This window comes from Daktulosphaira vitifoliae, unplaced genomic scaffold (assembly GCF_025091365.1).
Source record: "Daktulosphaira vitifoliae isolate Bord-2020 unplaced genomic scaffold, ASM2509136v1 Scaffold_1, whole genome shotgun sequence".
In the NCBI taxonomy this organism is placed as follows: domain Eukaryota; kingdom Metazoa; phylum Arthropoda; class Insecta; order Hemiptera; family Phylloxeridae; genus Daktulosphaira; species Daktulosphaira vitifoliae.
This window is the reverse complement of record NW_026099572.1, coordinates 67,397,350-67,411,945: the sequence shown is the minus strand read 5'-3', so window position 1 is coordinate 67,411,945 and position 14,596 is coordinate 67,397,350. Positions and strand designations below refer to the sequence as shown.

The 14,596-nt window shown below is 24.8% G+C and overlaps 2 protein-coding genes across 7 annotated transcripts in view; both read left to right on the top strand.

The window, feature by feature from the left end:
• LOC126895844 (hemicentin-2-like) overlaps window positions 1-12,078 on the top strand; it is a 137,944-nt gene extending 125,866 nt beyond the window's left edge. For 2 of the 6 annotated variants that reach the window (XM_050668116.1, XM_050668117.1), the window contains exons 8-9: window positions 3,784-3,948; window positions 11,700-12,067. In XM_050668116.1, coding sequence (XP_050524073.1) covers window positions 3,784-3,905 — 122 coding nt within the window. In that variant the 3' untranslated portion in view covers window positions 3,906-3,948; window positions 11,700-12,067. Of the gene's footprint in view, window positions 1-3,783; window positions 3,949-4,188; window positions 4,325-10,338; window positions 10,491-11,699 lie in introns of all 6 variants that reach the window. The other 4 variants (XR_007701728.1, XR_007701727.1, XR_007701726.1 and 1 more) reach the window with 4 other exon arrangements.
• Window positions 12,079-13,469: 1,391 nt separating this feature from the next.
• Window positions 13,470-14,537, top strand: LOC126895120 (protein GVQW3-like). Its single transcript, XM_050666633.1, has one exon. The coding sequence runs from the start codon at window positions 13,470-13,472 to the stop codon at window positions 14,535-14,537; it is 1,068 nt and encodes a 355-aa protein (XP_050522590.1).
• The last annotated feature ends 59 nt before the right edge of the window (window positions 14,538-14,596 follow it).

The window sequence follows — 14,596 nt, the reverse complement described above, 5'->3', positions numbered from 1 at the left end:
ATAATTTATAGTCATTTAGTTAGTTTAATATTAAACTCAAATCGGAACTAGGTCAGACATTTGTTTGTTTTAAATTGTATAATTTTATATTATATTAAATTTTTTTTTATTAGTAAAACACTTTACTAACCTTATATTGCGTCTTACACTTATTAGTTCTAAGTATTTTTTTAGTGCTGTATTAAAATAATACGTTTGTAATTTCTCAATTTATTAACATCTTTAATTAAAAAATCTTAGCAGGATTGTATAGGGGTCTCATAAAAGGAATGAGAAGCAGATGTTCGATTGCCCTAATGTTTAATAATCTAGAAATTCAGATAATTTTGATTTCAAGCTATAGTTCATATAAATTGTAAATTGAAGACTAAAACTATTTCGATCACAGAATTATCATTATTCCAAGTAATATTTAAATAGATAGATATTTTACAGAAAAATTTACTTTTATGGTATAAACTACTTACTTTTCATGTCACCCGTAACTTGAAAAGCTTCAAGTTTCTTAACAATATAAAAGTTATGTTAATCATTTTTGTTTTAACTTTTAAGTGATTAGATGTTTATCATAATTTTTTATTTAAATATACTTTTAAATTATTATATATAATAATATATGTATAATATATTATAAATAAATGCGCACAATGAACCAACAAATGAGATCATGGGCATTATGTCCACCTCGATAATAGCTAAAACTATTATAAATAAATATAATATATAATTCACTTAGTGACTCTTTAATAGTATATTTAAAAATTAAATGAATATAATGACTAAAAGCGCATTCATATGTTATGAATCACACACTAATATATACCGATATATTTTTATTTGAAAAGATATGTAACTTTTTAGATAAAAAAATTTATTGTAGCGAAATCACTTTAATATCATGACTAGGAAAAAAATTTTTACTACCTGTGTTCCATTGCACTCTTTCTGTGAAATTATACAACATTTTTTATGGCAAAATTAGAATATTAATAATGTAAAGAAAAAATTCTTTTCACTGTTTTGAAAATACTTCATTATATTATTTTATTTTATAATAATTATAATAATTTTCAAGTACCATTTATGTATATTTATATATTGTTTAGTAAGTTAGGAAACGAGTTTCTACTATTCTCTTTGTTTGTAACAAATTACCTGTTCCTTACTTTTTAAATACTCTGTATATCTGGATATACTCCTAAGCTCTACTTTGTAACTAATTAAATTTTACTTTATACATGAAATAAATCAAACTGTATGGAGAANCTAATTAAATTTTACTTTATACATGAAATAAATCAAACTGTATGGAAAATCTCTAATAATGGGATAAACGTATTTTTTAACATTGATGCATAGCATTTGCAAAAGGGATATAATGTTTAATAACAGCAAACTTTCTCTATTTTAATTAATAGCCGCGAGTCTTGTCATTAATTTATTTCACTAAATTAATTGTAATACTGCAAGTATTTGTTATTTACAGTAATTTATAGTATTAAACATAGTTATAATAAATGGGTATCTTATATTACATCATACACCACATGATTATTTATGAATATGATTGTTAAAACAATAGTATAACGGTCAGTATTTAACATATAGAGTGTTTTGGACCTAACTAACAACGCTTGTAACTTTTGGTACAATTATCATTTTGCTGAAATTTCTTTTTATTTCATTAAAGCATATTTTTTATTATTTATCATTAATAAGAAAGTAATAGAATACAAAATTTGTATTATTATATTTCAAAATAACCTTTTTTTATCATTTCTCTTAGAAAAATATTTAATACGTTGATAAAAATATTAGGATAAGTACTTTTCTTTTATAGATAAAGTGAGTATGGAATGTGGACACAATATATGTACATCAGTACGAAATGCACCTCCCTCACTACATACCCATTCTATGTATTAAAATACTTGTAACTTAATAAGTAATTGTCCTAAAATGTTTAACGACCCATCAAAATAATAAAAAATGTGCTTTAAACGTATTCTAAGAATGTAATAAAGCAATTAAAAAAAAAAATTCAACAAATTAATAATGTAGTCACTTTTTTTTACACGACTGACATATTGTGGACCGCCGTTAAGCATTACTTCAGGGTGACCTAGCGTAGTCAGTAAGTTCTAAGAAACCCTACATATTGAATGCCAACAGTTACACTATTGTTTTAACAATCATATTCATAAATAATCATTAAAAAAATTAAATTTAGATACTATTTTTATGAAGTATAGAAGAAAATTGAGAACTGACTTAGAAAAACTAATAAAACTTTACTTTCTAATATAGTATTATAATTTTCATCAAACTCATAAATGATTGTTTTATATTATAATAAAAGTATCCTACATGAATTCTTTCAACTTATCAAAAATGTATATAAATAAAGTTAATTTTCCTGAACTTTTATGTTTCTCTGTTAGTACTGTATTTATAATAATAGTTATATAGAATTATTCCAATAAAAATTAAGTTATAAAATGGTAAAATTATAAGGGGATCTAGTAAAGGGAAATAATGAGATTAAACAGTTATGCAAGTGGATAAATTACAAAATTTACGATGCTCTCAATAAAAATGTTATTTTATAGTTATGTTTATTATAAAATTAATAATGGCACAACAAAATTTTTACTTTTTTGGTATCAGATTCAAACCAACCATATTAGGCATTGTATGTGTATTTGCGATGTAAGGTTTTAAAAACAAATTGCTATATTTCCTATTTGTAATACATTTAGCTATTAAGTCCAAAAACCGTTATCATAATCAATAATCAAATAAAATGACATGTTTAAAACCCTTAAATCGTTCGTTCCAAGATATCTACTTACTTTAGGCTATTGCGTATAAAACTTCAATTTAAAAATTATTTTTAATTTCCACAAAATTACAATAGTAACAAAAAAAAAAAGGAGTAATAAAGAAATTAAAAATAAGTTTAACACTTTTAAATTTAATTGAGTTAGAAGATTAAACTTTATTTTTAATTTAGGTCATAATAAATGGGAGAAATATACTGTTAATTTTGAATTTTTATAAATCTTAAATTAGTGATATAAATATAATGATGAATAAATTAATTTTACTCAATAAAATCCAAACAATGATTTTTGTTTTTTTTTCTAAGAGTAGCAAAATTTATTGTTTACATTGATTTCCTACCCGTACCTCCATTTAGAAGCTTTATTCCTCTTAATCGTTAGTTAACATAACACACATTCTACATAGTTATTTAATTTAAATTAGATTAAAAATTTTATATCAATATCATTAACTAATACTTTTTTCTAATAGTTTGTATTAAATTCTATTAATAGAAATATTTATTCATACAAATAATTTTTAATGTCATTAAATGTAAACCTTTTCTAATAAAGAGGTTTCTTGAGTAGGATATAAAAACACATTTTACTTATATTCTACGTAGTTGGCAGTAGGTTTCAAGTATAAACGGATTCAGAAAGTTTAGTACTGAAATAAATCTACTTCTTATACGCTTCAGTAGAAAGTTATACTGTATTCATAAAATTCTAGACTTCTCACGTTATATTTGTCCTATTGCTATGAAATGCAATATAAATATACGACTCTTAAGAATGTCTGAGCACCTGAAGTCATATCGATGTAAAAGCTACGTTATATTGTTTTTAATTTATAATGTGTTCTTAAAATGTCTTGTAACCATTTGTTCTGATTTTTACGCAACCTATTCGAGTAAATAACTGCTCATAAAATTTTTAACAAATAAATTTTATTTTTCAGAAGGCGACAATATTGCAGCTATTCAAAGACATGGAACATCATCTAGTCCATCGCTAATACTGATGGCAAATTTAATATTAGCCACCCCTTTAACACTACATAGACTAACAGAGTTCCTTTAATTTCAATTTTCGATAAGTTTTCTTCTTGAACACAATAATTTAAGTAAGTGTACAATACTTTTAACAAATTTTAATAAAATGTATCAATTGACAATTAATAATTTTTTAAAGTTTAAAAAAAAATATTTCCATATATTTAACATAATACATTAAAAATACGACGTCTTACATATACTGAAAAAATACTGTTTTTTATATAACACTTTTATTAAATAAATCATATTTTTGTTTGTCTAACAAAATACTTGTTTGCTTTATAAACTATTTATTCTTCTAATCACAGCCACCAGAACTATTTTTTATATGGGGCAATGGCAAAAATTTGCAAGTAGGCATTTCGTCGGCCTGCAGCAGCAACGTGGTTTTCCCCTTGCCTAACGACTAGCTATGATAACAAGGGTCATCAACACCCAGGCGAGGTATCACACCTATGAAATATAATTAATTGGCTATAGATGGAAATGAATTTTAAGTTAATTGATAATTTCATTTGAGTTAATATGTCATTAAATATAATTGATTATAACACGTTGTGGTTTATTAACCTCAACTATGATAGTTAAAATTATATGTGGTTGATATGATATATGGTTGATATATCATACTATAAATAAATAAATATTATTTATTTGTTAAAATTTACTCAATAGTTACATGACTATACTCCATCAATGGGGTAAGAGTACGCTTTTATTTTTCATTTTGCTTTTGTTCATTACTCATTAAATAGATTTCTAATCATACTATTGATACCTTATTTGTATTCATTAATTATTTGTCTAGCTTATAAAAATAAAAATTGTTTATAACTACAATATACTAAGTTATATAAGATAGAAAACACGTGCACATTTTCACTCTATGAAATACGCACGATGCATTATTGCTCATTAGTGGTATTTTCATCATTATTTTTATAATTATGTTGAAAGTATCACTCAGTCAATCTTCTCGAGTTTAGGTAAATGCAGGTTAGTGCACTCGTTAATTTTACATAAATGTACTATAAAATTTACATTATATTCATTTAAAAACATTATTTCGAAATACTAAATATAAAAAAAGGGAAACATTTTTCATCATCGGTAAAGTTTTTTTGACTGGCAGTGTATCCTGTTTTGAATTGAAATTTACGAAATCTATGCCCTGTAAAATTACTATATACATATAGCTGTACATTAAAAAAATAAGCTACTCCTCTCTATTTTGTATATTTATAACGTAATTATTTTTATATTTTAACCAATACCATTCTTTTCCCTGAAAATACTAAATCCTAATAAAAAGAGTCGCAGTCATCATTTATTTAGTGGAGAGTGCTCTATTTCAAACGATTTTTAAAGTATCTGACTCTTTTTAACTGATAGAAAATTATATTAAAAAATTATAATTATATTAAAAAAGTATTATAATTATTATTAATTATAATAATTAAGTAATAACTTATAGATTTAAATTTTAATTAGGTCTTTTTTACAGTAATAAAAGTTATTTAAAATATAACATTGTTGTCCATCAATAGTCCACAATGGAACAATAGATTCGTTTTTAAGGAAATGAATAATTGACACTAATTTATTGACTTTAATAAAAAATAATATTTAGTTAGGCTACATTTTATAACTTTTCTTAATAAAAATTCAATATTTTAAATAGGTTATTATCATAAGAAAAAAAGCTTGTGAGTCAATTTAAATACCCGATTTTTTACTGTCAATTGATTGATAATATTATACTTGATCGACTTGTTAAAATAAAGTCCTACAGACATTGCAATTTTTAATTTATCATTCATATGTGTATACTTCAATGTGCTCGTTTCAATATACCCCGATTAATGTTATTAATATTGTTAATACCAGGGGCGAGAAATTATATCACGCTTATCTGGTGATTAATTAGAAAAGATTTTAGGAAATTTATATTTGTTTTAAAGGAAAACTGTGGTCGCTAGTTCACACAAAATTACTTATATTTCCATACAAATAACAATCATTTAAATTGTATTAAATATTTATAATTTAAAATAGCACCTTGTGCAATTTAGTAATAAGAATTAACAAATATAACAATAAATATAAATCAGTATTACTAACTATTAATTTGATTATTTACACATAGACATAATTAAAAAGGAGATTCAATATAAATAATAGTATTGGCTATATAATTTATACACTAAGATTATTGTATGATTTATGCATTAAAATTGGCAATTGTCATCCGTGTGACTTACACAATTTTCTTAATCCATCCGTGTGGAATATAACGACAAATAAATCATAAAATCGTTACCTTAGATAATCCGACAATGTCATCCGTGTGACTTAAATAATTTAGCTAATATTAAACATCAAAATATATCACTTATATAATACAATATTAGTTATACTAAGGCAACTAACTACATAAACAAACTTCAATGACAATAACTTTTGGAAAAAAAAACAACGTTAATATAATTTTTACTAAAAAAAACGTATAACCAACAAAAACATTTTTCGTATATATTTTACTAATCTAATTACATACACATGTCGACCGGCAATGATAACCGGCCGACTACGCCCAGCGACCGGGAGAGGAAGGGAAGATGAGTGTATAAAATCAAATAAGCGCGCTATCTAGTATTTTTTTTTTAAAGCAGCGCGAACAAATATCATAAAAAAATTACTTAATAATAAAATAAATGATAAGTATAACATACTAAAATTTATATATATTTTTTAGATAAAATAATAAATTTTAAATTGACACTAATATTTTATTTGCCAAAAACAAAAAAAGTTAATTTTTTATTTCTTGGTTTAATTATTTAACATTGGTAATACTGTTAAAAACTATCAGCGTTTCCAAATTTTTATTAGATCAGTATTTAAACACATTTTGTATTACAATAAAAAAAATAATTCTCGATTGTTATGTTACATGTAAAGTCTAATATTTTTTCGGCACTTTCTATTTTATTATAAAAATTGATACTAAGTGATAAGTATTCTTTAACTTTTTTTGCACATTTCTTATATATATATATATATTTGTCAATCAATATATATTACATCAACCTACATTTATAAAACAAACAATGACAATCTTTGTGTTAAAAATAGTTATCATAATAACTATTAGAGCTTTTGAGAAAATTAAATTGATTATTTAACATTACAAAGTTTTTTAAATAACAATTATAATTATAGAACATTTTTTATATTATAATCTAATAATTTTCAATTTATTTTTACTAATTAAATTTTTTATTGGTTAATTTAAGCTACTTACAGCTTTTCAAAATAGGGAGTTTATTTTAAGTCATATTTTTTTTTTATAAAACTAGGAAAGAAATCAATAATAAGTTACAATGAATTGTATTTGTCATTATGTACTTTTAGATATATTATTTGTTTTAAAATTGAAATTGACATTTTTACAAAACTGACAAGTGGTTTTGACAAAACCATTTGAGATTATCTACTTAGACTTTCATTAATTCATTAAAAATTCACTAAAATAAAAAATACATGTCTACTTTTATTAATAGTAGACATTGTTTTTAGTTAACTAATTATAATTTACAACTATTTAAAGGTACATTCACTAATACTTATACAGTGTATAGATCATAGTATTTTTGTTTTGTTTTAATTTAATTATATTTTTTTAATGAAGAAATAACAGATTTTTAACATTTTTATTTATTTTCAATGTTTAGCCAATTGTATGTTTGCTGTTAGTTTTTCCTATATTTATATTATTTTTACGATTTCAAGAAGTTTAACGTTTGACTGTTCTTTCTCGTTATATTGTTTTGTGTTATAATTACAAGTTTCTTACTATAGTAATTTCATTAAAAATTATAGTCTCCAAATTTTACACCCATTAAATATTAATTGTTCTTTTTGCAATAATAATTATTATTATTGCAAACTGGAATTATTCCCACTATTAAAATAATTCTAATAGTGGCAATACATAAAACAATATTATATAGTGGTTTATGCAAGTAAATTAAAGTAAGTGTTTGATGTTTGTAGAATAAAAACTAAGTATAACTCACAATGTTCTAAATTACGGTAAGGCCGGATTAGTTCATAAAAAAGAGAAAGATGTCGAATCCAGTAGTTTTCAAAATGAATTACTCATAGCAAAACATACTTAATAGTGTAAAAATATCTTGAGGTACACTTTGTTAATCACTGGTAATAACACGCGCGCACGTTAATTTAAATTTTGGTTAGAAATTCATATTTAGCGTGTTTGATGTAATTTTTGATCATTAAGACTTTAGATAATAGTATTAAATGGTATAATTTTCAAATTTCTCTCTTATATATTCTGTAAGTATTACTTAGTACTTATTATTTATAAGAGACCGTATTCTTTTCAATGGTTTTAGTTACAAAGCATTACGATCGTTTTCGTCGTCTCATCCCATAATTGGGAAAAGATGACAAAAATAGCAATTTTTAGGAAAACCCATAGCTCATCCCTTAGAAGATCAAAGCACATTCGAAAAAAATCATGATATTGGAAAGATATAGAAGAAAATCTGATGCAAATTTCAGATTTGAAATCCATTCACAAAAGTCATAAAATATCATAGAAGCTTAACCTCATCATTCCACAACGCCTTACCCTATAATATTATTATTTTAACCATCATGATGTTTAAACTGTAAAAATGTCAAACTTCAAATATATATAAAATATAATCGTATAAATGCGTTTATTGCCAGTGGTTGATAGCCTATAATATATTTATTTTTATAAAATTTTTTTTTTTTTTGAAAAAAGTTCTCTTAATCGTAAAGTTAATTAAAACTTTTATTTGAAAATACCGATATATTATGTGTATTATATTAAATGATAGAGAAAAATAACATAATTTTAAATGTTTTGAATTAAGCGAAGTGGAAAATAACGATAAAAACATTTACAAAATATCTTTCTTTTTTGCTTACATGTTAATATATTATATTGTGAAAATTCACAAGGGTATGCCAAATGCGTTCACAATAAAAATTGTCGATCAGAATATTGTTTACAATTGTTGTTCTTTGTTTGTTAAGGTCATATTTTGGTCCAAAGTATGGGCATACAAAATCGTACGTTTTTTCAGGCTTAAAATATTTGGTATAATGGCGAATATTTATTTTTTTGAGATATCTTATTGTTATTGGGTAATAATAATGTTTTTATTTTTATAATTGAATTATAGGGAATAACTAAAAACCCTTTATAAACATCTTTGGTTTGAAAAATTATGGTATTTTGAAGTCATTTTAAATTAACAATAAATTATAAAAACTATGAACACTAGACGAAACATCTAATTGATCATTTAACACATGTAAAGATATTCAAAACTTTTTAGTTATTTTTATATTTATTTGTTTATTTGAAATTTAAAATTTAAATTTAACAAAAACGTATTTATTTCGTATAAACATAATCAAATTATTTTATTAACATCTTAACTGCTACAAATTAATTTTCATCAAAGATAATAATACATGCATACCTACACATGATTTTACATTAGGTGGGTTTATTAATAAATTTTTATTTATAGAAGATTTTCCATGGACAATTTTGTATTTTCCCTTCTTTGACAGTTTTCTAGATACTTTTAACAAATATTGTACACTGTCAATAATTTCATATCTTTAAAATACAAGCGATCCGTTAATATAATTTTTTAATTACATATTGTTCTTGAGCTATTAGCTATATAATTTTTTAAGTTCATCTATTATGTAAGGGTATCAGCTTTATTTTTCAAATGAGAAGTCATATTTTGAATTTAATAAAATGTTTAAAGTTATTTTTTTAATAGTTTATTTTTAATTATATATAATATAACGACTTTCAAAAAATATTTTCTTTATTCCATTAACAATTAAATCAACATTTTCACCCCATATTTCGTAAAGTTTTACTTAAGCTTTTCCTACTATCACAATTACAAGTTAAAAGACCCTTATAAACTTGAGAAATTTTTTTTAATCATCTGAAACTTGGCATATATGAATAAAATGTATTAGGATGCATATTTTTGCATAGTAAAAAATTTAAAAACTTTTTAGTAAAGCCTGAAGTTTAGGAGGTGTTTTTTAATTTATTCAAAAAACGTGTACCATAAATTCAAATAATTTTGATTAGATTGTTTTTTCTACCTCATTTGAAAGATTTTATTGAAAATATGTAAAATAAACAAGTTTTGCACCCTTAAAAATTAAATTTTTAATAGACTTCTGATTTTATAGCTGTGGTTATAGGATTTTTGAATCCACAAAAATAATTACAATTATATCGCCTCCTTTTCACCATAATACCTAAACACTTTATTAAGTTGTGCAGAGTATAAAAAGAACAGTAACTGTCGACTATTGTTATTTTATTATACAATATAAAATAAAATAAATTATATGTTTAGCTTGGCTTACAGGTCGACCAACCTGCTTCATAATCTATAGTGCAATATTTGTAACGTAAAGAATGAACCCAACTGTTAAGGAAAAATATTTCTTTGTGTGGTAGACAAATAGTTTTATATAAGAAATATTTGACCGAAGAAAATATTATTTGGTATGTCATATGAAAGTCTCACTACTTTGTAAAATAAATGAAATATTAATAATAATGAAAATTAAAAATATTAAATACAACATTTTTATGAGAAGAAAAACTTTATATTAGCAAAGAGAAATAATTTTTATATTTAAAAATAATCTATAATATTTTGACCTATTACCAAGCAACTAAATAAATAAATAAAAAAATCTTTAAATTTATATAACTTTAACTAATGATGTAAATACTTTACTTTTATTGTGAGTGTTCTCATGTGAACTACCCATCCTATTCATATAATCAATTACTTTAACAAATTTACTTATTGAACACATTTTATTGATTGTAAGTATACAAATAAAGAGAATATTAAAAAAAAAAATATATTTTTTGCGATTGTTTGACATCAAATCTTTACAATTTAAACTGAAATTAGTTGCGTTTTCAATTATTTATAATGCGTTTAAGACGCAGAACTTTATCAGTACTTCGAAATAACATGTGGCATATTTCAATAATTTTAGTCCTTTAATAAGTTATAAAAATTTATCAGGATTAAAAATTTCACCAAAACTATTTTTTTATCATACCGGTTTAACAAACTTATAGATATTTAATAAATATTTTACTGGTTTTTAAAAATTATTTTATATATCTAGTACTTCATATTATATTATTGTTATTTAAATATAATGTGAGTTACTAAATAACACTTTAAATTTATTTCAAATGGAGATTGCTTTTTATTTTTTCTACATAAAATAAATTTAACTATTTGAAAAATTGACTAAATTAATTAAATGTTCCTTGAGGGGTAAGTTGACAACATTGTGATGTAGCTAGTTCATGTAACCCTACGTCTCAGAATCGATTCTCACGTACTTTAAAAACTTGTTGCATTATTTCTACAAACTGCTCTTTAAAAAAATAAGAACAATAACTAAAATTAATTGTCGAGCTATAATAGTACTTTGTATTGAAAGCTATAAAAAAAAAAAAAATGAAACTTCCCATATTTCTTTTTTTGTGAAAAGTTTTGTAGAGATTTAAGTTTAGTATGTTCAAACTCACACAAAACAATTTTTCTGTAAATTTTTTTTTGGAATACATTTATGAAATATAATACAAACTCATGTAATTATTATCAATGACTATTTAATTATAAAATTTAGACCACGCGTAGTAAGTTATTGTGACTAATTAAATTTTTGTTTTTATTTTTAGGAGGATGGTAAAATATAATGTGTTAGAAATTACAAAGGACCCATGACTTTATCTCTTCAAAAACTTATTTGTAAACACTTAAAATTGATTATATATATATATTGTATTTTTCAAATGTATATTTTGATGATTTAAGTCATGTTTACCACATTATTTTACAGTTCTATAATGCACATTGTTTATAATTATATTTTCTATGAAAACCAAATAATTTAATTTCTTTTTAAAATTGGGATTTTAATTTGGTGTCTTAAATCAAGAAAATAAAGTAGTATGTTTGAATATAATAATTTGTTGAAAAATTTGAAAGAAATACAATTAAAAAAAAAAACTATTTTGAAAGACTTTATTTAATAAATAATGTTTAATTTATTTCTTACTAAACTTAAAACAACTCGGATATGGGACTGTTTATTTTTTTTAATGTTCCAATATTGTATTGTGAATGCCATTTCAATGTACAACATGATTTATATAAAAATGTTGTTATAAAAATGAATGTAATTTATTTATTTTTAGCATCAATAATTTAATATAGTAAAAAATGATTTTTTGTAAATTTATTTATAACATTTGTTTAAATTTTCAAAAATCTCTCATAAATAAATAAATTAAACATTTCAGATTAATCTTTAAAAAAATGATGGACTGTTTTTTACAATAGATTTATTATTATTTAAAATTATATTTGTAACACTATTCAATATGATATTGATTTCAAAACAAAAAAAAATTTTAGTTATACAAATGTAATCAATTATAGTCTTTATTTTGATTTTTTCTATTAAAAATTTAAGAAAAACATAAATATTTAATTATTGTTTAATTTTTTTTTTGTATGATTGTAAAAGAAAAAATCATGATTTTGCTAAAGTAATACTCATTATAGGATTTTAGTTAATTAATATATTTTTTCAAGAAACTTACATTTTATTAAATGTATACCATATAAAAATGAATATAAAGGGTTATATTCATTACATTATTATAATAGTGTTTCATCAAACTATGTTATACACAATATTAATAATTTATAATTATCATAAACAGGCATGTATTCAAAGGTAGTTTTTGGAGGTCAAAACCCTCTTAAAAATATTCTTCTAAATTACACGTTATCTATGACTTAAAATATAACACTGCTTTTTAGACATCACTCTAAAAATATATAAATAATATTTTGACTACATGCTCATTATTGTCTTCATTTCACAGATAAATTTTTTTATCATTTTGTATGTATATCTGTTTTATCACTTTCAGTTGAGTTGAGCACTCAGAACATAATAAAATATGCAATTGTAAAATATGTTGATAATTATTAGTTTATTAATTTAAATGTGATAATAAATAATATATGTACAGTTTACTTAATATTAATAATAATAAATATCATATTATGTGTGTAAAATATGGATAATCAGGGGTGGCTTCAATATTAATTTGTAAATATAGTTACTAATTATTAAATATTATGTATATTCACTTATTTCGAAAAAAAAAAAATTTAAGTACATTAATATTATAATCTAACTGATTTATGAAATTTGTGACTAAATATATTAAAATGCATATATACGAGGTGTGACAATTAAGTAATGAGACTGATTTTATTGCCGCGCTCGTGATAACACTACGGCCTTGAAATTTATACGGTATGTAGCGGATTCCCTCCTCTCTCCGACGATAAGTTCACCGTCTCTCTCGTTGCAGTAGTTCGTCCGCTGTATCGCGTTATGTGAACACGTGTTCGTAGTGCTCGTCACGAAAATGGAAAAGGCAAATTTAGAGCAACGCATCGCGATAAAATTTTGTGCGAAATTGGGTGAAACCGCTACGGAAACTTATTCCAAAATATTGAAGGTGTATGGTAGTGCTTCACTTAGTCGTCCCCAGGTGTTTCGATGGCACAAGCAGTTCAAAGAGGGCCGCGAGAACGTGGAAGACGAAGAGCGAGTAGGGAGACCAGTTGAAGTGCGAACCGACGCGAATGCGCAGCGCGTGCGCTCCCTAATCCGCGAAGATCGTCGTTTGACGGTTCGAATGGTGTCGTCTGAACTCGGTATCAACCGTGAAACCGTTCGACAGATTCTAATAAACGATTTCGGGATGAGAAAGGTGTGTGCGAAGATGGTCCCAAAGAATCTTTCTGCTGAGCAAAAACAGCATCGAATGGCTCTCGCACAAGACTGTCTGGAGCAAGTTGAAAACGATCCCACGCTGCTTGATCGAGTTATCACAGGTGATGAAAGCTGGTTTTTTCAATATGATCCAGAAACCAAACGTCAAAGCTCGCAGTGGCTGTCTCCAAACACCCCTCGTCCGAAAAAAGCTCGCATGAGCAAGTCGAGGGTGAAAACCATGATCATTACCTTTTTCGACAGCCGCGGAATCGTCCATAAAGAATTCGTACCTCTTGGGCAGACAGTTAATCAACATTTCTACCGAGAGGTACTCGAAAGATTGCGAAAACGAGTTCTCAGGGTGCGTCCAGACATCGCAAACACTTGGATTCTGCATCACGACAACGCGCCGTGTCACACAGCCCTCAGTGTTTTGCAGTATTTGACTTCCAAAGGCATCACCGTGTTGCCGCAGCCGCCTTATTCGCCCGATATGTCCCCATGTGACTTTTTCTTATTCCCCAGAATGAAATTGGAGGTCAAAGGAACCCATTTTGAGTCGATTGAGGCGATCCAAGCGGCCGTGACGAGGGTACTCATGGACATTCCAGTTGAAGCGTTCCAGAAATGTTACGACGCGTGGAAAATGCGATGGGCTCGGTGTATAGCTGCCCAAGGGGACTACTTTGAAGGGGATAGAACAGTTGTTGAATAATTTTTAAATATACGGCTTTTATAACGTCAGTCTCATTACTTAATTGTCACACCTCGTAT